The sequence below is a fragment of the Pipra filicauda genome, unplaced genomic scaffold, assembly GCF_003945595.2.
Source record: "Pipra filicauda isolate LSUMZ 115617 unplaced genomic scaffold, ASM394559v2 scaffold357_size738173_pilon, whole genome shotgun sequence".
In the NCBI taxonomy this organism is placed as follows: domain Eukaryota; kingdom Metazoa; phylum Chordata; class Aves; order Passeriformes; family Pipridae; genus Pipra; species Pipra filicauda.
In genome coordinates, this window is record NW_024104484.1 from 232,606 (window position 1) to 255,308 (window position 22,703).

The following is a 22,703-nucleotide window of genomic DNA, read 5'->3' on the forward strand; positions in this document are numbered from 1 at the left end:
GCAGTGGCCCCACTCGCTGCCAGGGTGCCACCGTCATGCAGATGCCCACCCTCCTCGGGAGGAGGAGCCACGAGAGTCGGCTTTAAAATGGGGCAGAGAAAGGGCCCTTTCTTCCCAGCACCCTGGGCCGGCGGGCGTAGGACGTGGGGCAGCGCTGGCACAGAGAGTGGCCGCCACACCGGGGGGTCCCGGCAGGCACGCGACACCCCCGGCACACCCCACACCTCCCATCCCCAGTTCCTCTGTGTCCCCTCGGCCTTGCTGCCGGGCGCCACAGGAGCACTGGCGGGGCACAACAGGGGCTCGAGGGGTGTGTGGGTGCCACAGGGTGCCCCGGGGCTGAGGCAGGGGCCATGTCGACACTGGCCCCCCTGCGTCTGCTGCGCGAGCCCTGGAACGCCAGTGAGGGCAACCAGAGCAACACCACAGTCGGAGCCAGCAGCGGCTGGTGCCAGGGGCTGGACATTCCCAATGAGCTGTTTCTGGCACTTGGGCTGGTGAGCCTGGTGGAGAACCTGCTGGTAGTGGCCGCCATCCTGAAGAACAGAAACCTGCACTCACCCACCTACTACTTCATCTGCTGCCTGGCGGTGTCTGACATGCTGGTGAGCATCAGCAACCTGGCGGAGATGCTCTTCATGCTGCTGCTGGAGCACGGGGTGCTGGTGATGCGCCCCAGCATTGTCCGCCACATGGACAACGTCATCGACATGCTCATCTGCAGCTCTGTTGTGTCCTCCCTCTCCTTCCTGGGGGTCATCGCTGTCGACCGCTACATCACCATCTTCTACGCCCTGCGCTACCACAGCATCATGACGCTGCAGAGGGCCGTGGTGACTATGGCCAGCATCTGGCTGGCCAGCACCGTCTCCAGCACCGTCCTCATCACCTACTACCACAGCAACACCATCCTCCTCTGCCTCATCAGCTTCTTCCTCTTCATGCTGATCCTCATGCTGGTGCTCTACATACACATGTTTGCCCTGGCCCGCCACCACCTCCACAGCATCTCCAGCCAGCAGAAGCCTCCCACTGCCCACCACAGTGGCAGCCTGAAGGGTGCTGTCACCCTCACCATCCTCCTGGGGGTCTTCTTCATCTGCTGGGGGCCCTTCTTCTTCCACCTCATCCTTATTGTCATCTGCCCCACCAACCCCTTCTGCACCTGCTTCTTCAGCTACTTCAACCTCTTTCTCATCCTCATCATCTGTAACTCGGTGATTGATCCCCTCATCTATGCCTTCAGGAGCCAAGAGCTCCGACGGACGCTGCGGGAGGTGGTGACGTGCTCCTGGTAGGCAGCGGGACGCGGTACCGGCACGGCCATCCCCACCCCGAAACGGACGGATGGATGGACTGGTGAATGGATGGGATGAGCCACGGGATGCCCCCGTCCGGGCTCGCAGCTCGCGGTTCCCAATAAAGGCTCTTTGCAGTGACGCTATGGCTGGCATCGGGCAGCCCCGGGCAGCCCCGAGGGGGACGGCCCCTCCCTGCCTATTCCCGGCTCAGTTGCTCCCAGTGGGGACCGGCTGGGACCGGGAGGAACCGGCAGGGCGGCGGGAGGCTGGTTTCCACGCGGGGGGCGGCCCTGGCCGCCCCCGGACAAAGGGCCCATCCCTGTCGTCTTTGTTCTCGGGCCGCGCCCGCCGCCGCCCACCCCGGCACCGGCACCGGCACCGGCCCTGTCCCCGATGCCGCGGGGGCTCCCGGCGACCCGACCACCCGGGTTGGCCTCTCCGTGTCTTGTCCCTATCTCCCCGTTATGGGACGCAGTTTGGGGGGTGTCCCGTGTGCATGTCCCCTCCGCCCCGCCGCCGCCGCTGCCGCCGCCGCCGCCCCAGGATGCTCCCGACGATGCCGCGCGGTCCCAGGATGCCCCCATGGGTCCCGGGGTGTCCCCGTTCCCGGTGGGTGCAGGGGGTGCCCCCTGGCCGTGCCCCCCGCGGCTGCCGGGGCTCCCCGCTCCGCCGCGGCGTGGCGTGGCCGTGGGCGTGGCCGTGGGCGTGGCCGTGCGGGGCGGCCCGGGCGGTGCCGGTGCCGCAGGGCTGTTGCAGCGCTGCGGCGGCGGCCGCTGATTGGCTGCGGGCGGCGGTGACGTCAGCGGCCGGCTCGGTGCGGCGGCGGGCGCCTATAAAGGCGGTGGCGGCGGCGGGTCCGCCCCCCGCGCTCCCGGTGCCGCTCTGCTCCGGTGCCGCTCCGCTCCCGGCCCCTGCCCGCTCCCGTCCCGCTCCGCTCCGGCCCGGCCGCACCATGAGGGAGATCGTCCACATCCAGGCGGGGCAATGCGGCAACCAGATCGGCGCCAAGGTAACGGCGGCGCCGCCCCGCCCCGCCCGCCGCGGCGGAGCCGGGCGGCGGACAAAGACCGGCTCGCCCTCCCCTCCCCTGCCCTCCCCCCGCTCCCGCCGCACCGGGAGGACAAAGCGCCCCGCCCCCTCCCGCGCCCCCCACCCCCCGCCTTTGTCCGTCAGCACCGCGGACAGCGCCCTCCCGGAGCCGCGCCCCACCCGGGGCTTGGGGGGTCCCGGTGCCACTCGCCCTGCTGAGTCCCAACCGGGATTTGGGGGATCCCGGTGCCTCTGCCCCGCCCTGACTGGGGGTTGGGGGTTCCCGGTGCCACTCGCCCTGCTGAGCCCCTCCCGGGGTTTGGGAGGTGCTGGTGCACCCCCTCCTGCTCTGCCTTGGCCGGGGTTTGGGGGTCTCAATGCCCCTGCCACGCCCTGACCAGGGCTTGAGGAATCCCAGTGTCCCCTGCCCCGCTGAACCCTGACCAGGGTTTGGGGGATCCTAATGCCCCTACCACACCCTGCTCAGGGATTTGGGTGTTTGTGGCGTCCCAGTGTCCACTGCTCTGCCCAGTCCTGGCCAGGGATGGGGGGATCCCCCTGCTCCCTGCCTTGCCCGGGGTTTTCGGGGTGTCTCAGTGTACCCCACCCTGCTGAGCCCCCTGTCCTTCCCAGTTCTGGGAGGTGATCAGCGATGAACATGGCATCGACCCCAGTGGCAACTACGTGGGGGACTCGGACCTGCAGCTCGAGCGCATCAGCGTCTACTACAATGAGGCCTCTTGTAAGCGACCCCCCCCAGCACCCCCCTGGAAGGGCAGCCTGGAACCCCCACCCTGGGCTGCAGGGGGGCACCCCAGTCTGACCCCCCAGTGCAGCAGGAGCTGGGACTGTTGGGGCAGGGAGGGGGAGGAGATAGAGGTTCCCACCCCATGGGGGTCTAGGAGGGCACCCACCCCGTGAGACCCTGTGGTTTGCAGGGTTGTAGTGGGGGGAGTCATGTGCACCCAGTTCCATGGAACTCTGTGGTTTGGGAGGGGAACAAGATGTACACCCACCCCATTGGACCCTGTGATTTGTGGGGCGGGGACACACACAACACCTTTACCCCAGCCCTGTCGGACCCTGGTGCACACCCACCTCGTCAGACCCTGTGGTTTGGGGGAGGCAGGGTGCACATGTGCATGCAGCCCCATAGGACTTTGTGATTTGGGGGGGAGCATAACATATTCACACATCCCTGTGGGACCCTGTGGTGTGGGGGGGGCCATGACATGTGCACACAGCCCCATGGGACCCTGTGGTTTGGAGGGAGGGCAACACTTGCACCCACCTTGTAGGACCCTGTTGTGTGGGGGGAGATATGACATGACACGTGCTCCCACCCCAGGGGGCTGGGGGCCGGGGGGGGGGCAGACATGTGACCCTGTGGTTTGGGTGGGGCTTGAGACATGCATCCACTCCATAAGACCCTGTGATTTGTGGGGGGACACAGTCTGTGTGCCCAGCCCCATGGGACCCCGCAGGGTGCTGGGAGACACCCCTGGGGGTTGGGGTGGGGTGGCAGCAGATACCCTCCCTTCACGGGGTCTCTCTCAGCTCACAAGTATGTGCCTCGTGCCATCCTGGTGGACCTGGAGCCAGGGACAATGGACAGCGTGCGCTCAGGCGCCTTCGGCCACCTCTTCCGCCCGGACAACTTCATCTTTGGTAGGTCCCTGAGGAGGGAGGAGGACACTGCCCCCCGTGTCCCCTCCAGTCCCCTGAGTCCCCTGCCCCGCCCGACCTGTTGCCATCCCTGGGGCATTCAGCAGGCACTCCCCTCCCGCGCCGCAGGGCCTGGCACCTCCGGCACGCCGCCAAACCTCTGTGGTTCCCACTTCCCACCCCACCCCGGCGTCAGATCTCCCGGTGCTGCCGGCGGCAGCACCCGGTCCCAGCCCGGATCCCCTCCCCAGAGCCCTCTGGCGAGGGCGTGGGGAGCCAATGGCAATCGGAGCCTCTTTTCCCAGGGCAGAGCGGTGCCGGGAACAACTGGGCAAAGGGGCACTACACGGAGGGGGCCGAGCTGGTGGACTCCGTGCTGGACGTGGTGCGGAAGGAGTGCGAGAACTGCGACTGCCTGCAGGGCTTTCAGCTGACCCACTCGCTGGGTGGGGGCACAGGCTCGGGCATGGGCACCCTGCTCATCAGTAAGGTGCGGGAGGAGTACCCCGACCGCATCATGAACACCTTCAGCGTGGTGCCGTCCCCCAAGGTGTCGGACACGGTGGTGGAGCCCTACAATGCCACGCTCTCCATCCACCAGCTAGTGGAGAACACGGATGAGACCTACTGCATCGACAATGAGGCGCTCTACGACATCTGCTTCCGCACCCTCAAACTGGCCACCCCCACCTACGGTGACCTAAACCACCTCGTTTCAGCTACCATGAGCGGTGTCACCACCTCCCTGCGCTTCCCTGGCCAGCTCAACGCTGACCTCCGCAAGCTGGCTGTCAACATGGTGCCCTTCCCGCGTCTCCACTTCTTCATGCCGGGCTTCGCCCCTCTGACAGCACGCGGCAGCCAGCAGTACCGTGCCCTCACCGTGCCTGAGCTCACCCAGCAGATGTTCGATGCCAAGAACATGATGGCTGCTTGCGACCCCCGCCATGGCCGCTACCTCACCGTGGCCACTGTCTTCCGTGGCCGCATGTCCATGAAGGAGGTGGACGAGCAGATGTTGGCCATCCAGAGCAAGAACAGCTCCTACTTTGTAGAGTGGATCCCCAACAATGTCAAGGTGGCTGTGTGCGACATCCCACCGCGGGGGCTGAAGATGTCCTCCACCTTCATCGGGAACAGCACAGCCATCCAGGAGCTCTTCAAGCGCATCTCAGAGCAATTCACAGCCATGTTCCGCCGCAAAGCCTTCCTACACTGGTACACAGGTGAGGGCATGGACGAGATGGAGTTCACCGAGGCCGAGAGCAACATGAATGACCTGGTGTCTGAGTACCAGCAGTACCAGGATGCCACAGCTGAGGAGGAGGGCGAGATGTATGAGGACGACGAGGAGGAGTCGGAGGCACAGGGTGCCAAGTGATGCCTGATGCCACCCCCCGACGCTGCCCGCGGCCCCCCTGGCTTCGCGCTGCTGCACCCCCCGGGTGGTGCCCCCCCTGCCGTCCCCTCAGTGTGTCCTGCCCCCCTGCCCCCCTGAGCCAGCTCGGCTCCCCACCCCTCCGTCCCACCTCCCCCCCTTTTCGTTTTTTACTGGTTCGTGTCTATTATTTTTTTTGAATACTTAATAAATTTATTGCTGTCCAGGTACTACCTGTCTGTACTCCTGGGAAGGGGGACAGAGGACACCCCCACTGCTCAGTCCCCTCAGCCATTCCCACAGGAGGGGGGTGGTTGGGGAACCCCCCATACCTAAGCCATGACAATACCCCTGTGTCCACCTGTGTCAGCCCATGGGCACCCCCGGGTTGTGCACTGCCCCCCACCTTCCTGCCCCACAGGTTCAACCCCTCAAGATCTGGGGGTGAAGGTACTACCGAGGAGGATGGTGCCTTTGTCCCCACTGTCACCTTTCTCCATGATGAGAGGGAGTGGAGGGTGGCAGCTGCCTCCCTGTGCCAGGACAGAGTTGGTCCTTTGTCCCCCAAGCTGTGGTGGGGGTGCTCCACCCAGGGTGCTCCCACAGGGAGCATGTGCCCAGTTGTGAGAGATCTGAGGCACCCCCAGACCTGAACCCCCTGGCTCTGGGGACCACCAGATGATGGGGCTGGGGGCTATAGGGACAAGGGACTCTGTGAATGGAGGCTGTAGGGACAAGAGATGATGGGGCTGGGGGCTGGGGGGATGGAAGCTGTAGGGATGGGTACAATGGGGCTGGAGGTTTCAGGGAGATCTAAAAGGGATAGTGCAGATGTCGCTGTAGGGATGGGAACAGCGGGGCTGGGGAGTGTGGGGCTGGGGACAGTGCAGGTGTCACTGTGGGGCTGGGCACAGCGCGGGTGTCGCCGTGGGAGTGGAGGCTGTGGGGGTGGGCACAGCGCGGGTGTCGCCGTGGGAGTGGGGGCTGTAGGGGCGGGCACAGAGCGGGTCCGGCGCGGCCCCGCCCGGACGGGCTGGGTGCCGCTTGGTCCGCCGGCCGGCAGGGGGCAGCAGCGCGGCAGGGCGGGGCCATAGGTGGGCGGGGAACTCTGTGGGCGTGGCCACGGCGGGGCGATCGTGTCGGGGCGGAGCGCGCGGGCAGGCGCGGCTGCGCGCGCGGTGAGCGGGGAAGGGGCGCTGCCCCCTGGCGGGCGGGCGGGGGCGCGCGGGGGCTCCGCGGGGTCGGGACAGCGCGGGGACAGCGCGGGGACAGCGCGGGGCCCGCGGGGGGCCGGGGACGGTGCGGATACGGAGTGACCATCGGCCGAGGCGGGCGGTGGCGGCGGGGCAGGGCGGGGGCACGGGCGTGGGAGGCGGAGGAACAGGTCTGTCCGCGGGGACGGGGTGTTGATGCCAGAAGCGGGGTGTCGGTGACGGTCCTGGGGTGTCAGTGCTGGTGACAGGGTGTCGGTGCCGTTGTCGGTGCCAGTGCCGGGCTATCGGTGGGTGTCAGTGCCGGTGAGGAGATGTCGGTGCTGGGGTATCAGTGACGGTGCTGGTGACAGTGTGTTGGTGCCGGTGAGGGGCGTCGGTGCCCGTGACGATGTGTCGGTGCCAGTGCCAGGGTATCAGTGCCGGTGACATGGTGTTGGTGACGGTGTCAGTGCTGGTGCTGGGATGCCAGTGCTGGTGACAGGATGTTGGTGACAGCGTTGGGGCCGTTGAGGCAGTATCGGTGCCTGTGATGGGGTGATTGTGATGGTGCCAGGATGTGGGTGTTGGTGATAGGGTGCAAGTGCCTGTGAGAGGGTGATGGTATTGGGGTGTCAGTGCCGGGGTGTCAGTGACAGTGTTGGTGCCGGTGCTGGTGGGGTGTGGCTGAGGTGGGGGGCTGGTGCCAGTGTCACCCTGACACTGTCCCCCAGCAGGACGGTAACAATGGCGTCGGACGAGCGGCTGGCCCGCTTCCGCCAGGCCCACCTCAACCCCTTCAACAAGACCCCCGAGCAGCCAGAGCGCCCCGACGGAGAATCCCCTGTCCCAGGTGGGTGTTGACTCACTGGGGTAGGCAGCGGGGCCCAGCCCCACCATGGTATCCCCCTATTCCGGGGTGTGCTCAGCCCCCCCATGGTACCCCACTTTGCAGCCCAGCAGCCGGATCCCACCCCAGGGGACCCTGAGGGCGCCCTGGACCTGGGGCTGGCCGAGGACCACTTCTCCCGCCCTGTGGTGAGTGGGGTGGGCACTCTGGGGATGGGGAGGGTTTGGGGAGCTCAGCTCACCCTCCGCCTCCTCTGGTGGTGGCTACAGGGGCTGATCCTGGCATCTGACGTGCCGCAGCTGCGCCGGGCCATTGAGGAGTGCAAGCGGGTGATCCTGGCATTGCCTGAGCACTCGGAGCGGCAGAAGGATGCCGTGGTCCGGCTCATCCACCTCCGCCTCAAGCTGCAGGAGCTGAAGGTGGGACTGGGACTGGACCTGGGGGGGCCTCCATTGCTGGGGGGGGCATGCTGATCCCCCTATCCCTGGAAGTGCTCCAGGCCAGATTGAATGGGGCTTGAAGCAACCTGGTCTAGGGGAAGGTGTCCTTGCCCATGGCAGGGGGGGACTGAATGGGTTTGAGATCCCTTCCAACCCAAACCATTCCACAGTTCTGTGATTCTCTGCCTCCTCCTTTCCACCCTGCAGGACCCCGGCGAGGACGAGCCCAACATCCGTGTGGTCCTGGAACATCGCTTCTACAAGGAGAAGAGCAAGAGTGTCAAGCAGATGTGCGACAAGTGCAGCACCATCATCTGGGGGCTCATCCAGACCTGGTACACCTGCACAGGTGGGTTTGGGACACCCCCTCTGTGTCCCTGTCCCCCCTATCCCTACACTGACATCCTCCCATGCCCCCCAGGCTGCTACTACCGGTGCCACAGCAAGTGCCTGCCGCTGGTGAGCCGGCCATGCGTGCGGGCCCAGGTGAGCCACCGTGCCGAGTACCAGCTCAGCATCTGCCCCGAGAGCGGGCTGGACAGCCAGGACTACCGCTGTGCCGAGTGCCGTGCCCCCATCTCTCTCCGTGAGCCCCCACACCACCAGAGGGGCTGGGGGCTGGATGGGGCTGGGGGGAGCTGGGGGCTCTTGGGGCTGGGGAGTGTATGGGGTTGGAGAGAACTGGGGGGGCTGGACTGAGCTGGGGGCTCTGTGGGCCTGGGGGGAGCTGGAGGCTCTGTGGGGCTGGGGGCTGAGGGGTTGAGCTGAGGGGGCTGGAGGGGTTGAGGGGAACTAGGGACTCGGGGTTGGCTGGGGGTAGCTAGGGGCTCTGTGGGGCTGGGGGGAGCTGGGAGTTGTGTGGGGCTGGGCTCCCTTGGGGGCTCTGTGGAGCTGCGGGGAAGGGGGGGCCAGGGCTGCCTGGGGCTGAGGTGCTGTGGGGTGGGAGGTGTGTGAGGCTGGGGAGAGCTGAAAGTGGGGGCTCCTAGGGCTATGTGGGACTTGGAGCCATAGGGAGCTGGAGAAGGTGACATTGTGGCCCCACCATGTCCCTGGGTGCTGGTGAGTGTCCCAGGGGTGCACATGGTGTGGGACAAACAGGGGGCAGGGTGGTGCTGGTGCCAGCCCTGTGCCAGCCCCGTGCCACCACAGGGGGGGTGCCCAGCGAGGCTCGACAGTGCGACTACACCGGCCTCTACTACTGCTCCAGCTGCCACTGGAACGACCTGGCTGTGGTGCCCGCCCGTGCCATCCACAACTGGGACTTCGAGCCCCGCAAGGTGCCCCTGGCAGAGGGTGGGGGCACCCCAGGGGGTCATGGGGCTATGGCTCTGGGTAGTGGTTACTTGGGGGGCCACGTCCCTGGTCGTGGGGGTCCCTGGGAGCTGCATCCATGGGTAGAGGTGACTTGGGGGGCTGTGTACCTTGTCATGGGGGTCCCTGGGGGCCATGTCCCTTGATAGAGGTCACTTGGGAGGCCACGTCATGGGGACATGTCTTGACTATGGGGGTCCCTGGGTAGAGATCACTTGGGTTGGGCCGTGTCCTCAGGGCTGTGTCCCTGCAATGGGTCCCTGCCAGGGGTCCCTGGAGTGGTGGCGGCAGGGCTGGTGGGTGCCGGGGGTGACGGTGCCCCGGTGGTGGTGGCAGGTGTCACGGTGCAGTATGAGGTACCTGGCACTGATGGTGTCACGGCCGGTGCTGAAGCTGCGGGAGATCAACCCACTGCTGTTCAACTATGTGGAGGAGCTGGTAGAGATCCGGGTGAGTGCTGGATCCAAGGGGACACCCCAAGGGGCAGGGGACACCCCACGGGGCTAGGGGTGAAACTGTGGAGGAAGCCTGGGGTGAGCAGGAGGTGGGGGGACCCTGGTGGCTCCCGCTGAGTCCCACAGAGGGAAAGCAAGGTGAGGTGGGGGGTTTGGGGCAGAGGATGCCCAGACTGCTACAGGGATGAACTTGACCCAATTTGGTCTTGTCATGCTCCTATCTCCATCCCGTCCCCATCCCATTCCCAACCTTATCCCCGTCCCCATCCTGCTCCTGCCACTGCCCTTTTCCCTGTCTTGGTCCTATTCCTGTCCTATCCCTGTCCTCATTCCTGTTCCCATCCCTGTCCCCATTCCAATCCCATCTCTGTCCTTATTCCTGTTCCCATTCTTGTCCCCATTCCTGTACCTATTCCCATCCCATCCCTGTCCCCATTCCCATCCCACTCCCGTCCCAATCCCCATTCCCATCGTGTCCCATTCCCACACCATCCCCATCTCATCCTCACCCCATCCCCGTCCTGCTCCTGCTGCCACCCTTTTCCTGTCCTTGTCCCATCCCTGTCCGCACCCATCCCCATTCCTGTCCCCATTTTCATCCCATTCCCATCCCACCCCATCCTGCCTTGTGCCCTGCAGAAGCTGCGCCAGGACATCCTGCTGATGAAGCCCTACTTCATCACCTGCAAGGAGGCGATGGAGGCGCGGCTGCTGCTGCAGGTCAGGCCCAGGGGTGCTGGGGGGCCACAGGGGGCCAGGACCAGGTGCATCGGTGACAGTCACACAACGGTGATAGTCACAGTGACCTGTCCTCCGCAGCTGCAGGACCGGCAGCACTTCGTGGAGAATGATGAGATGTACTCGCTGCAGGACCTGATCGACATCGAGGCCGGGCGCCTGGGCTGCTCCCTCACCGAGATCCACACACTCTTTGCCAAGCACATCAAGCTGGACTGCGAGGTAAGCCCGTGCCATGGGGCAGAGCCAGGAGACCCCTGTGGGGCTGGTGGGTGACTGGTGGGGTCACCATTGTCTCCTGCTCCCCCAGCGCTGCCAGGCCAAGGGATTCGTGTGTGAGCTGTGCCGGGAGGGTGACGTGCTCTTCCCCTTCGACAGCCACACCTCGGTCTGTGCTGACTGCTCTGCCGTGTTCCACAGGTACCAACACACCAGGGTGGGACGGGGGCACACGGGGGTGGCATGGGGGTGACATGGCACTGTCCCCTCCCCTCCAGGGACTGCTACTATGACAATTCCACCACCTGTCCCCGGTGTGCCCGGCTGAGCCTGCGGAAGCAATCCCTGTTCCAAGACTCCGGCACGGAGGGAGAGCCCTGAGGAGGGTTTGACCTCATGGAGGGGCTCAGCCCCACAGCTGTTCCCCACCCACTACAGGACCCTGGGACAGACACAATCAGCTCCATGCCGGTTTGGGTACTGGGGTGGCCCTGGCTCCGGGACCCTCTGCCTGTGGGAACGGCGGTGCTGCCAGGGGGCACAGCTGGACCCCAGCTGTTCCTGGGAAAATGGGGACCCCTGCCGGAGGAGCCGGGATCTGGTTAACTGGGATCCGGTTAAGGCGCCACAGCGGCTCCTGCCGTCCCTGTGTGGAACCGGGGTGCGGGCAGGGATGGGGTGCAGGCAGGGATCGGTGCTCCGTTGTCGCGGGGCAGTGGGTGCTGCCAGGAGGGCTAGCCCCGGGACCGGACAGAGCCCACACACACACACTACTGGGATCCGATCTCCCCCCAGCACCGCCGTTAACGGGGCCGAACCCCAAGGAAGTTGCGGGGTAGGGGGGACCGGGCGCGGCGCGGGGCCGGTGTCTCCCCCTTCCCTCCCGGTGTTTCCTGTAGCATTAACGAGCCTCTTTGCGCAACTCAGCATTCGTGTTTCTGCTTCGGGCCGGCGGCGGGGGGCAGCGGAGGGGCTGAAGCTCCCGCGGGGCGGAGCGAACACCGGGACCGACCCCGCACCGGGCCGGTCCCCGGTCCAGCGCCGCCCGGTGGGGTGGAGTTGCGTTGTGTGGCGTTATCGGGGATGTGCCGCGGTCACCGCCAGTCTCTCGCTCACCGGGAGGGGCTGCGGCCGCGCTGTCTCGGCACCAGCCGACCCCCCCTCCCCCCGCGATGCTCCCGGGGTGTCCCGTGACCCCAACCCCTCCCGTTTGCCCCCCGACCGCGGCGCAGACGGGCAGAGGCCGGCGGTGTGTCGGTCGGTCGGTTTTACCGGATCACAGCGCTGCTACATCAGAACCGGGCCGGCATCGGCACCGGCCGCGCTCCGTCGGGCCGGGCTGGGCCGTTCGACCCGTCCCGTCCTGCCCCACCCGCCGCTCCCGGCAACCGGAGCCGTGCCGCCCCCGGGGCCCGGCGGGGCCGAACGGGTTCCCCCCCCCCGAGGCCGCGGGTGACCGGCTGTGGGCGGCCCCAGTGCCTCCCCCCGCGGGGCTGTGGCCGTCTCTGCCCTCCGGGCGGGCTAACGGGAGTCCTGCGCCCGGGGACGGGCTCCATCGGTACCGACGGGAGCAGCACCGGCGTGTCCCGGTGTCCTCCAGCAGGTCCTGTCCCTACGGCTCCCGCGGGCGCTCGGCGGGCAGGAAGGCGTCCGGGGGTCCCGGGGGTCCCGACGGCAGCTCGGGGTCACTCAGGTGCTTCTTGTCGCGGCCCTGCTCCCGCGCGCGGGTCCAGGAGGGCGAGCGCAGGTACCCGGCCCGCGGCACCGGCGGCGGCTGCAGCCCTGCGGGACGGACGGGGTGGGCGGGCGGTCAGGAACGGGCCGGTACGGGCGGACAGAGCGGGACCGGCGGCCCCGGGCCCCCCGCTCACCGCCGGGAGTCTCTCCGGCCGCGTTCTCCTCGTCGGAGTCGGCGAAGACCTCGGCTAGCTCCTGGTCCGACATGTCCGTCAGCTCCGTCAAGTCCAGCAGGTCGAAGTGCACCTCCAGCGAGGACACGCTGCTCAGGGGCTCTGCGGGCACCGGGGGGGGGGGGGCTGGAGACCCACCACTATTGCTCACGGGGTGGGTGAGGGATGAAGGGGTCGGGGGTCTGGTGTTTGGGGGCCCAGGGAGCTGGGGGGGTGAGGAGCTTGGTGGGAGCCACAACTGGCTGGGGGCTGGCAGGGGACCCCAGGGACAGGAAGGGACCCCAGGGGCTGGCAGAGACCACAGGGACAGGCAGGGACCCCAGGGGCTGGCAGGGGACCTGAGGGGCACGCAGGAGAGCCCAGGGGCTGGCAAAGGATGCCAGAGACAGGCAGGAGATCCCAGGAGCAGGCAGAGAGTGCTGTGGACAGGCAGGGAACCAGGGGCAGGCAGAGATCCCAGGGACAGGCAGGGACCCCAGGGGCTGGCAGGGGGTGTCAGGGACAGCATTGTCTCTGGGAACAAGCAGGAACCCCACACAGGGCCACACTCACGTCGACGCTCAGTGACCTGCAGCAGGCCAGCGCTGGGGATAGGGATGCCACCCTGCTCTTCTGGGGGGACTCGAGGGGTCTCCTGGGCTGGCCCGTGGGTGGGGGTCCCCGCTGGGCGCTCCAGGGCCAGCGGCTCCTTGCCGAGCTCTGCCATACCAGCACCTGCCACGTTGGTGACCGCAGCTCCCTCGGGGGCCCCCATGGGGTGCCCAGCTGAGGGGCCAGGGGGAGTGGGACCCCCGGGAGGGCCGGGGGGACGGCAGAGCTGCCCAGGATTCTCATGCCGGCAGCTGGCAGCCCCCACTCCCCGCCCCACGCCCCCTCCCCGCGCAGCCCCTTTGTGTCGGCGAGACAAAGCGCAGCCTGTGCCGGGGCCGGACAAGGGCGGATTGTGCTGGGATTGTCACCGGGAAGAGCCAGTGGGGACAAGGCGGCCGTGGCACATGGTCATGGCACAGGGTCATGGCACACAGTGGTAGCACAGCCCGTGGTTGTGGCACAAGGTGGTGGCACAGTAGTGCCTTGGGGCTCAGTGGGCACTGAAGTCAGGAGGAGCCTGTGTGCCCAGGGCAGCACCAGGGGACACACCACCCTGTCCCGTTTCCCCCCGAGGTCAGTGCTGGCTCCGTGGCACCATGTGCCACCACTGGGCCATGCTACCACCGGCCATGGTGCAGGGTGACACGGCACAGGGATGGGCATTGTCTCCCTCTCCCCAGGATTCTGACAGCGGGGCAGGGACAGAGCCCCCCAGCCCGACAGGAAAACGGACGTTGTGGGGTGTTGGATTCCTGCTCCTGGCACATGGAGCTGCGGGAGACCGGCAGAACAACAGACCCTGCTCCAACACCAGCTCTGCCACATCCTGACCCCCAGGGTGGGACTGCGCACCCCGTGCTGCTGGCACCTTCTCTCCAGCTGGGAAACTGGGTCCCCACCCCACCCCAGGGCTGGGAAGACTGCTCCCGGGGGGGACACGGGGGCTGCCCACTCCTACCACCCTAGCCCACGCAGTGCCCAGCCAGCCTCGGTGTCACGGTAAGGAGCACAGCTCCCCTGATCCCCACTACGCCTCCACCCACCAGGGCGCTGGTCCCGGCCGCGGAATTCCCCTCTGGCCTCTGCCTGCATGGTCCCGCTGCGCCACCGGCCGTGCCACCGGCCACACCACCTGCTCCGGCCTGGGCTCACCGGCTGCCTGGCGGGAGCGAGGATGGATCAAGGATCTCTCCCGCACACCGTGTGCTGACTCACGGCAACCGCAGAGCCGGGCAGCCACCGGTACTAGCACCCCATGGCACCGGGCACCCCACAGAACCTGCGGCCTGTCCCGGTGGCACTGTCCCCCCAAGGCCTGGTGCCCCCAGTGCTCCCGGTGCCACAGCCGGGGCTGCCCCACTCCGGCAGCCATGGCACAGCCATGTGCGGGGCACAGGCACAGGCGGGAGGGACAGGGGTGCAAGGGAGCCCTGGCACCGTCTCTGTCACCAGGTGCAGCCCCCCCTTGAACACCGCGGCCCCCCCCAGCTCCACTGGCATAGCTACCTCCCTGTCCCTGAGCACCTCTGCACACAGCACTAGCACAGCTGTGTGGGGTGTCTGCCGGGCACCCCACTGCTGCCCATGTCCCCTGGGTACCCCACTGCTACCCCATGTCCTGTGAGCACCCTACTGCACCCTCAAGTCCTGTGAGCACCCCACTGCACCCCCACATCCTCCGGGTTCCCCACTGCTCTTCTACACCCCTGGCATCCCACTGTCCCCCCACATTACCTGGGCACCCCATTGCAACCCCAGGTCCCCAGTGCACCCCATTACTCCGTCTGACCTTCTGGACACTCTGCCACACCTCCTGGGTACCCCACTGCACCCCTATATCCTGTGAGCATCCTAGTGCCCCTCATGTCCCCAGGGCAGTCCAGTGCTCCCTCAGACCCCCCTCAGCACCTTGTATTCTGAGTACCCCTTTGCTCCCCCCCCCATCCCAGATTCTCCATGCACAGACCCCCCGTGTCCTACCCAGGCCCCCCCACCCCACAGCCCCCCACCCCTGCAGCCGGGCACCCTCAGCACGGCCCCATGCTCCCCTATGCCCCCCCAATGCCCCCCCCCGGCACCCCCTCCCCTTGCACTCTCTCTCTTGCACTCCCGCCCTACATCTCCTTGTGCTCGCCCCGCACGCCCCGCGGGGCCCGGCCCGGTTCCACGGTGATGGGTGCTCCGGTCCGTGCCGCCTCCCCGGGCCCCCGCCCTCACCTGCGGTGGCGGCCGCTGCCGGAGCCGCCATGGGCCGGGTCCGGAGCCGGTGCCGGTGCCGGAGCTGGGCGGGGCGGGCTCGGTGCCAGCCCGCAGCCCGCACGGTCCTGTCCGCCGCGGCGGGGGCGGGGACACCGGGGCGGTGACACCGGGATGGGCGGGGACACCGGGATGGGTGGGAGGCAGGAGGGGGACAGGGGAGGGCGCGGGGGGGACCGGGGAGAGCGGGGGGGCACAGGGGACCAGGTGTGCCGCGGGAATCCCCAGGGTGCGGGAGCGGAGCCGGGGGGCTCCAGCCGCAGGGGCAGCCCGGGGCGCGGAGGTGGGCGCAGGGGTGGACGGGACTGTGCCGGGCACAGTGGGACCCCCCCGATCCGCCCGGTCCCCCTGATTCCCCCGAACTCCCCCGATTCTCCCCGGTGCCCCCGGTGTCCCCTCGATCCCGCCCCGGATCCCCCGCCGGCCCCGCCCCCGTTGCCAGGGCGGAGCGTGGCGTTGCTAGGGGGCGTGTCCGTCCGCGGCGCAACTCTCGCGAGATTTCACTTTCCTCTCGCGACACCTGCCTGACCGTTGCCGGGAGACCGCGGCGCCGGCGGCCGCCGCCATGGTGAGAGTGGGCCCGGGCCCAGGCCCGGGGGAAAGAACCAGGGCGGCTGCTGAAGGGTCCCCTGGAGCCGGGGGTGCGGACAGGGGGGAGCAGTGGGGCCCGGCCTGCCCCGGTCGGGCTTGGCCCGAGCCCCGAGGGCTGGGGGCCCCGGCCCGCTCCGCTCCCGGGGAGGGTACAGAGCCCCTCGGCGCCGTTCCCAGCGCTGCGGTGACGCTTCTGAGCTATTTGGGTACAGGTGTTTTGTGGACCTGAGCCGCTGTGACACCAGCGGTGTCACATGAACCACGGAGGTCCTGGGTGGTCCCGGAGGCTTCCAGCCTCCTCGCGGGGCCTCCGGCTTCGTGTCACTGCTCTGGCCCCGTTCCTGCCGTGAGAGCAGGGATGCTCCGGGGCTGGCACGGTGGACCTGAGCAGCACGGCTTCCCTCTCACCCAGTCACCTCCTGCGTTTGGCTTCTCAGGCACCCAAAAAGAAAGGATCGACTAAAGGGAAAGGTCCGGCAGTGGTGGATGCCTTGGACCTGGAGGACATGAGCAAGGAGCAGGTGAGAGATTCCCCAGGCCACCAAGAACAGCTATTGGAACCCCTATGTGGTGCCTGGCCTGACTCTGGGGACAACAGGTGGCAGAGGGTGACAGAGACGAGCAGCCGGGGTTTGTTGCACTGCCTGATGCCTGTCTGGGCTGGGGAGGGGCATTCTTGCTGTTCCTGGAAAGAGCAGCCACCTCATCCCACCCTCCGCTCTCCTGCCCTGTGTGCTGAGCACTGCTGAGGCACATCCAGTCCTGGGGGCAGTTCTGGGCCACTCACGGCAAGAAAGAGGGGCTGGAGCGTGTCCAGGAAAGGGAACGGAGGTGGGGAAGGGTCTGGAACACCAGGAGCGGCTGAGGCAGGCTCAGCCTGGAGAAAAGGAGGCTCGGGGGGGACCTTCTCGCTGTCTGCAGCTCCCTGACAGGAGAGTGGAGCCAGGTGGGAGTCATGCTCTGCTCCCAGGAAACAAGGGACAGGACCAAAAGAAACAGACTCAAGTTGCACCAGGGCAGGTTTAGGTTGAATATTGGGAAAAATTCTTCATGGAAAGGGCTGTCCAGACCTGGCACAGCTGCCCAGTGCTGTGGTGGAGTCCCCATCCCTGGGAGGATTTAAGAGTCATGTAGATGTGGCACTTGGGTACATGGTTTAGTGGTGGCCTTGGCAGTGCTGGGGGAATGGTTGGACTTAATCTTAGAGGCTTTTCCAACTCAAAAAATTCCATGATCCAGGAGTATTTAGACACCTGAGAATGGTGTTACTGGATACTGCGAGCCAGACACCTGTCGCAGGCTGCTGGAAGTGGGATGAGGTTTTGTGATTCCTTTTCCAGAGGCTGTTGGGTTCAGTCAGGGACCTCCCCTGCTCTATCCCAATGACAACCACCATGTCCTGCCTGGTTTGGGACATGGAGTCTCCAGAGGCACGTATCCGAGGCCTCCCCTCTGCCTTACCTGTTTCTTCCTCTCGGCTGTGCAGCTGCTGCAGCACGTCCAGCGTCTCCGGGAGGAGCTGGACCGGGAGCGGCAGGAGCGGAATTCTTTCCAGCTGGAGTGTAACAGGATTCAGAGCTGCTGGGACATCACCCGCCGGGAGCTGGAGGAGAAGAAAGCGGAGCTGCGGAGCCGGGACCAGGAGATGGAGGAGGCAGAGGAGCGGCACCAAGTGGAGATCAAGGTGGGGGAGAAGGGCTCCATGTGAGCCTTGAGCAGCTCTGAGGAGGAGAAGAAGGGGAAGAGGAGGAGGAGCTGGGAATGTCTTGCCAGCATCCCAGCTTCAGGTGTCTCCTGCTGAACCCTTCACCCAGTCTCTGGCCTGTCCTTAGGTGTACAAGCAGAAGGTGAAGCACCTGTTGCATGAGCAGCAGGAGACCCTGACAGAGCTGAAGGCAGAGGGAATCCTGTCCCTGAAGCGGGCCCAGAAGGATCACTGGGACCAGGAGCAGGAGCTGTGGAAAGAAAAGCGCTCCTTGAACATCAAATTGAAGGAGCAGGAGTTGGCCAATGAAGCAGCGGTGACAAACCTCTGCCTGGTATGTCCCTGACCAGGCTGGAGCCACCTGTGAGGCACCTCAGCCACAGGATGGGAGCAGGGGCAGGATCCTGCCTCCCTGGCTCGCTCCGTGGGGTGGGGTTTCTGGTCCAGGAATGGGGAGGAGGGATTCCTGGATGACCCCTCTCCTGCAGCGGGGAGCTGTGAGAGCAGCTGGAGAACCTCCAAGCCACTGTTTGCACCAACATTGGGATCAGAATCCTTTCCCAGGGAGCAGGAGGGAATCCCTGGGGATGGGCTGACTCACGATTTGGTTCTCTCCTCTAAGATGGAGCTTCTCCCTTACAGAAACACGAGGAGGAGATGGCCCGGCTGCGTAGCGACTTCGAGGCACAGGCCAAAGGTCAGAGGAGAGGCAGAACCTGCAGGAGCAGGATGGGGAGAGTTGCTCTGGGCTCCTGAGCAGCACCTCGAGCACATGTGGACTGGGAGTTCCCTCCAATTCTGGCAGTTTTTCTGTCCTAGTTCTGACTGTTTTTTCCCCTCAGTTCTGGCCAGTTTTCCCTCAAGTTCCAGCTGTTTTTCCCAGTCACTTCTGTCCAGTTTCCTCCCCAAATCTGTCCAGTTTGCCCTCCAGTTCTGGCTGTTTTTTCTCCCCTCCCCATTTTGGTCACTTTTCTTCCCCAGTTCCAGCCAGTTTTCCCCCAGCTCTGGCCATTTCCCCTCCCCGGTTCCCTGTGCTGTGGCAGTGCCAGCCCTTCTCCTGTGGGGTGGGATGGCTGGAGGAGCCTTTGCTGTGTCCTCACTCCAGTGTCCTCCTCAGGGGACATTGCAGGTTGTGACAGGCTCACTTGGGGCTTTTCCATGCCCTCTTTCCAAGGATGTCATTCCTGGGCTCAGCCCTCCCCGGGCCCCACAAGGGTCTCGATGCCGATGTGGTGGCACAGGAGCTGGGGCATGGGGTCTGCAGGAGGCCCCCCCTCACCCAGCCCTCCTGTGCCCCCCAGAGATGGATGCCAAGTACAACAGGAAGATGCAGGCGCTGCGGGAGGAGATGGACCTGCGGAGGAAGACAGAGATCCATGAGCTGGAGGAGAGGAAGAACCAGCAGATCAGCGAGTTGATGGGGAAACACGAGGGGGCTTTCGGTGACATCAAGAACTACTACAATGATATCACTGCCAAAAACATGTCACTCATCAGCCTCCTGAAGGTACTGCCTATCCCTGTGCCACCCCTCCACCCAGGGACCACTCCTGCCAGGGTGTCACCTGGATTTGGCAGTTCCCAGGTGTTGATGTGGTTGCTGCTGGTGGGCTGAACATCGTCACATGAGCAGGGAGGGTGTCCTGAGGGTGGGGGTGGGTCTCTGAGGGGCTGGGCAGCTCTCAGGAGCCAGCACTCGTGTTCCTAAGAACAGGAGCAGGTGGAGGAGATGAGAAAGAAGGAGATTGTCTTGGAAAAGGAGAAGACAGATGTGCTGCTGCAGAACAAGGAGCTGACGGAGCCACTGCAACAGGCCCAGGAGCAGGTGGCTGAGCTGCAGAAGAAGTTGGCTCGCTATGATAAGGACAAGGAGATCCTGATGGTGCGTGGCCAGCCCAATCCTTTCCTGGGCTCGTTCCTGGAGGGAAAGCAGTGGCCTCTGCCACTCAGTGTGCTGGGATTGCTGGGCAAAGTGAATCCCATTCCGCTTAACTGCGTGTTTGTGGGATCTCAGATAGGGATCCAGAGAGAGATCAGAGTAGCCCTCGCTGCAGAGAGGTTGGTGTGGGGTTGGCCTGGTTTTCTCTGCTGCTCACTCTCCTCCCTTCCTAGAACACATCCCCAACAGTTCCCAGACAATCACGTGCTTCTTAATGCTCCCTTCCTGCTCACAGAACTCCAAAGCCCGTCTGAAAGTCACCCAGAAGGAACTGAAGGACCTTCAGTGGGAACACGAGGTGCTGGAGCAGCGGTTCAGTAAGGTGAGAGCTGCAGGCAGGGCTGGACATCCCTTTCCCTCTCCAAACCCTCTACAGAGGACAGGGCATGGGGGTTTAGCAGAGCCTGTGCTTAGCCGAGGGCTTTCCAAAGCTAATCCCGAGCCGGGCGATAACCGCTGCTCTCAACAAAGCTGCTCCCAGCTCCAGCCTCTCCCACGGTCAGCAGACAGGCCTGGCCTTGTACTTTGCTAAGCAATCCTGCACGCTCCAGTGGGCCCCCCGCGCTACCGGGGGCTGCGTGGGGCAGTGCTGGGAGGGATTGCCACGGGCCTCTCTTGCCGGTGTTCCAGGGTTGCTCCCCTGCTGGTCGGGGCGTGGTGGCTTGGGATGAGCCCTGCAGAGTGAGTTCTCCCCCCCACTAACCCAGATAAATCTGTTGAGGCAGGAGAGAGCTCATTTGCAATTCGTAGAAATCCCCAGGAATATGAACATTGATCCGAGGCCTCGTTAACAATCCATCATTAAGACAGCGCCAGATTCAGAGCGTTCAGAAATAGACTTTGGAGGAGAGGCTGTGTCCCAATTAGGACACTTATTAACTAGCTGTGAGCCAGGGATTGCTGCCAGCTGTGGGGAGGAGAGGAGAGACCCCCCTTTGCCGGGGGGCCCTTGCTGGAGTCTGAATTAGTGCCAAAGGGAGCCTATTGTGGTGTCCCTTGCCTTGAGGGGAGGAGGAGGAGGAAGGAGAAGCACAGGTGCTGCACCATGCAGGGAGGAAGCTGTGCTGCAGCACCTGTCTTCCCTGTGGGCTGCAGGTGCTGTGGGGAATGACTGGGCTGAGCTGCCAGACCAGTTTGCTGCCTTGTTTGTGCTCCACACCATTAAGCAGACCCCAGTCAGGCTCCTGCAGGCCCCTCTGTGCCCCCTGAGTTCCTGAGGGTGGTGTGACACCATGCTGTGCCATCTCCTGGAGCAGGTCCAGGCAGAGCGAGATGAGCTCTACCAGAAGTTCACCAAAGCCATTAATGAGGTGCAGCAGAAGACGGGGTTTAAGAACCTGCTCCTGGAGCGGAAACTGCAGGGACTCCTCAGCCTCCTGGAGCAGAAGGAGGTGGAGCTCGGCGAGGTCGTTGCAGTCTCCAACCTCGACCCCAGCGCCCTGTCCTTGGTCTCGCACAAGCTGAAGGTACTGGGGACTGGCGAGGGCAGGTTTTGGGGGGCAGAGCCTGCTGTGGAGTGCCCACAGCCCCCAGAATGTGCCAGTCCCTTTCCTGTGTGGCTGCAGCTGCCATGTCACTCCATACTGGCACTCCCAGGGCCATGTGCAGTGCCATGGGGCACTCGGCTCTGCCTCTGGAGTGGAGTGTGTGGGTGTCAGAGTTTGGCACTGATCTGTCCCTAGATGGGGCCTGTTTGGAGGAGCATGGCCCCAGGCCCTGCGGCACTGCCAACACCCCATGCTGTCACACAGCTGACTGCTGGTGGGTCCGGTGGCTCCTGAGGGCTCTGTGCACAGGAGTTGCACCCAGTGAACCTCATCTGGCCACAAGGGACAGTGCAGACAGGATCCCGGGGCTCTGTGGCATCTGCCATGCTAAAAATACGTCTGCAAAGAGCCCAGAGACCCACATTCCTGCAGCCTGCCACAGTCAGAGCTGGGGAGCAGCGCTGGCTGTGGGTCGGGCACAGACATGGAATGACAGTTCCACTGCCTCGGTGCCCTCCCGCTTGTCCCCATGCAGGTCCCCACTGTGAGGGGTGGCAGGAAAGCTCTGGAGTGCCCTGGGAATGGGTAGCATGGCCGTGGGACGGGCAGCAGATGTGTCACCTCCCAGCAGGTGGAAGGAAAACACATTCCTGGGATGGCGTCATGGCGTCGGGCTCTCCCGCAGCTGCTGGGGTCCCCGAATTCCTCTGCTCAGCTGCCTTGGGGAGCCTGGCTCCCTGTAATTCCCTCGGTGCCGTGGTGGCAGGGTGGTGCTGCCGTAACAGGTGCTGCAGAGCAGACCGGGATGGCTGTGGTGTTGATCCAGAAGGTCCCTGTCCCTGCCTGGAGCTGGCTGTCCCTGGCAGTGCCAGTTGGAGGGGGCAGGGTGGTGGCCACCTGCCAGGCTGTGCTGCTGAATGCTCTGCTGGCGCTGCAGCTCCTCCGTGTGCTGTGCCACACTGCTCCCGCCTGCAGCATGGCCACCATGTCCCCGGGGCTGGACAGCATGGCCTCACACCCTATCTCCTTCCACAGGACGTGCTCCACTCCAAGAATGACACCATCCAGGACCTGCAGCTCCAGCTGGCCCGAGTCTGCAAGGTGAGGTTGGGAAGGAATCCTGGAGGGATTTAAAAGCTGTGTGGATGTGGCACTTGGGCTTGTGGGTTAGTGGTGGCCTTGGTAGTGCTGGGGGAAGGGTTGGACTTAGAGGCCTTTTCCAACCCAAATGACTCTGTGATTCCATGTCTGTGGTATGGGGGATGGAAATAGGACCAGGGGGTACAGGAAGCCCCTGCCCTGGGGTGTGGAGGGCTGACGGGGACCCTCCTCTTACAGGCACACAATGACATGCTGCAGACCTTTGAGGCGAAGCTGACGGCTTTCGGCATCCCCCTGGACAACCTGGGCTTCCAGCCACTGGCCTTCCCCCTGCCAGGGCAGGAGCTGGGGCAGGGCCCCGCCGGACTTGTTTCGGTGCCCACCTGACACTGGCCAGCACTGAGGGTCCTACTGGCACACTGGAAGTGGGGCTGTGCCCTGTTCCTGCTCTGTGCCATTAAACAGACCCCAGTGAACATCTTTGGGACCCTCTCCTCTCCAGGGGGACCATGATGCAGCTGGAGGGCTCTGGGCATCCCACCAAACA

At 65.2% G+C, this 22,703-nt stretch overlaps 4 protein-coding genes across 7 annotated transcripts; 3 read left to right on the top strand and 1 right to left on the bottom strand.

The window, feature by feature from the left end:
- The first annotated feature begins 353 nt into the window (after positions 1-353).
- TUBB3 (tubulin beta 3 class III) lies at positions 354-5,603 on the top strand. Its single transcript, XM_027744579.2, has 6 exons — positions 354-1,294; positions 1,513-1,729; positions 1,921-2,310; positions 2,964-3,072; positions 3,888-3,998; positions 4,301-5,603. The coding sequence occupies exons 1-6, from the start codon at positions 354-356 to the stop codon at positions 5,374-5,376; spliced, it is 2,844 nt and encodes a 947-aa protein (XP_027600380.1). The 3' UTR covers positions 5,377-5,603.
- Positions 5,604-6,781: 1,178 nt separating this feature from the next.
- On the top strand, positions 6,782-11,502 carry DEF8 (differentially expressed in FDCP 8 homolog). Its single transcript, XM_027744495.2, has 11 exons — positions 6,782-7,416; positions 7,519-7,601; positions 7,683-7,832; positions 8,061-8,202; positions 8,275-8,439; positions 9,003-9,130; positions 9,501-9,614; positions 10,259-10,339; positions 10,439-10,579; positions 10,668-10,777; positions 10,855-11,502. The coding sequence occupies exons 1-11, from the start codon at positions 7,185-7,187 to the stop codon at positions 10,955-10,957; spliced, it is 1,449 nt and encodes a 482-aa protein (XP_027600296.2). The 5' UTR covers positions 6,782-7,184; the 3' UTR covers positions 10,958-11,502.
- DBNDD1 (dysbindin domain containing 1) lies at positions 11,490-15,416 on the bottom strand. 3 transcript variants are annotated; one of them, XM_027744516.2, is made up of 5 exons: positions 15,295-15,375; positions 14,121-14,232; positions 13,039-13,200; positions 12,448-12,588; positions 11,490-12,358 (listed from the first exon to the last, which is right to left on the bottom strand). In XM_027744516.2, the coding sequence occupies exons 2-5, from the start codon at positions 14,167-14,169 to the stop codon at positions 12,189-12,191; spliced, it is 522 nt and encodes a 173-aa protein (XP_027600317.1). In that variant the 5' UTR covers positions 14,170-14,232; positions 15,295-15,375; the 3' UTR covers positions 11,490-12,188. The 3 variants fall into 3 exon arrangements, with proteins under 3 accessions (XP_027600317.1, XP_039240397.1, XP_039240396.1); XM_039384463.1 differs by lacking the exon at positions 14,121-14,232 and having other exon boundaries at positions 13,039-13,185; positions 15,295-15,416; XM_039384462.1 differs by lacking the exon at positions 14,121-14,232 and having other exon boundaries at positions 15,295-15,416.
- Positions 15,417-15,835: 419 nt separating this feature from the next.
- On the top strand, positions 15,836-22,636 carry GAS8 (growth arrest specific 8). 2 transcript variants are annotated; one of them, XM_027744497.2, is made up of 11 exons: positions 15,836-15,901; positions 16,362-16,445; positions 17,411-17,608; positions 17,757-17,963; positions 18,272-18,326; positions 18,931-19,136; positions 19,344-19,511; positions 19,804-19,890; positions 20,825-21,034; positions 22,091-22,156; positions 22,394-22,636. In XM_027744497.2, exons 1-11 carry the CDS (start codon positions 15,899-15,901, stop codon positions 22,541-22,543), a joined length of 1,434 nt encoding a protein of 477 aa, XP_027600298.2. In that variant the 5' UTR covers positions 15,836-15,898; the 3' UTR covers positions 22,544-22,636. The 2 variants fall into 2 exon arrangements, with proteins under 2 accessions (XP_027600298.2, XP_039240395.1); XM_039384461.1 differs by lacking the exon at positions 15,836-15,901 and adding an exon at positions 16,008-16,130.
- The last annotated feature ends 67 nt before the right edge of the window (positions 22,637-22,703 follow it).

Excerpts from the sequence above, each read along its gene's own strand:
- TUBB3 (XM_027744579.2), top strand. The coding sequence starts at position 354 with ATGTCGACACTGGCCCCCCTGCGTCTGCTGCGCGAGCCCTGGAACGCC. Across the intron at positions 1,730-1,920 it reads CCGGCGACCCGACCACCCGG|GGGGTGCCCCCTGGCCGTGC; the intron begins GTTGGCCTCTCC and ends CGGTGGGTGCAG. Across the intron at positions 3,999-4,300 it reads CCCGGACAACTTCATCTTTG|GGCAGAGCGGTGCCGGGAAC; the intron begins GTAGGTCCCTGA and ends CTCTTTTCCCAG.
- DEF8 (XM_027744495.2), top strand. The coding sequence starts at position 7,185 with ATGGTATTGGGGTGTCAGTGCCGGGGTGTCAGTGACAGTGTTGGTGCC. Across the intron at positions 10,340-10,438 it reads AGGCGCGGCTGCTGCTGCAG|CTGCAGGACCGGCAGCACTT; the intron begins GTCAGGCCCAGG and ends TGTCCTCCGCAG. Across the intron at positions 10,778-10,854 it reads TGCTCTGCCGTGTTCCACAG|GGACTGCTACTATGACAATT; the intron begins GTACCAACACAC and ends CCTCCCCTCCAG.
- DBNDD1 (XM_027744516.2), bottom strand. The coding sequence starts at position 14,169 with ATGCAGGCAGAGGCCAGAGGGGAATTCCGCGGCCGGGACCAGCGCCCT. Across the intron at positions 13,201-14,120 it reads CGGCCGGGACCAGCGCCCTG|GTGCTGGTATGGCAGAGCTC; the intron begins GTGGGTGGAGGC and ends CCAACGTGGCAG. Across the intron at positions 12,589-13,038 it reads GCAGGTCACTGAGCGTCGAC|AGCCCCTGAGCAGCGTGTCC; the intron begins GTGAGTGTGGCC and ends CGGTGCCCGCAG.
- GAS8 (XM_027744497.2), top strand. Across the intron at positions 17,609-17,756 it reads GGCACCAAGTGGAGATCAAG|GTGTACAAGCAGAAGGTGAA; the intron begins GTGGGGGAGAAG and ends GCCTGTCCTTAG. Across the intron at positions 19,137-19,343 it reads CACTCATCAGCCTCCTGAAG|GAGCAGGTGGAGGAGATGAG; the intron begins GTACTGCCTATC and ends TCCTAAGAACAG.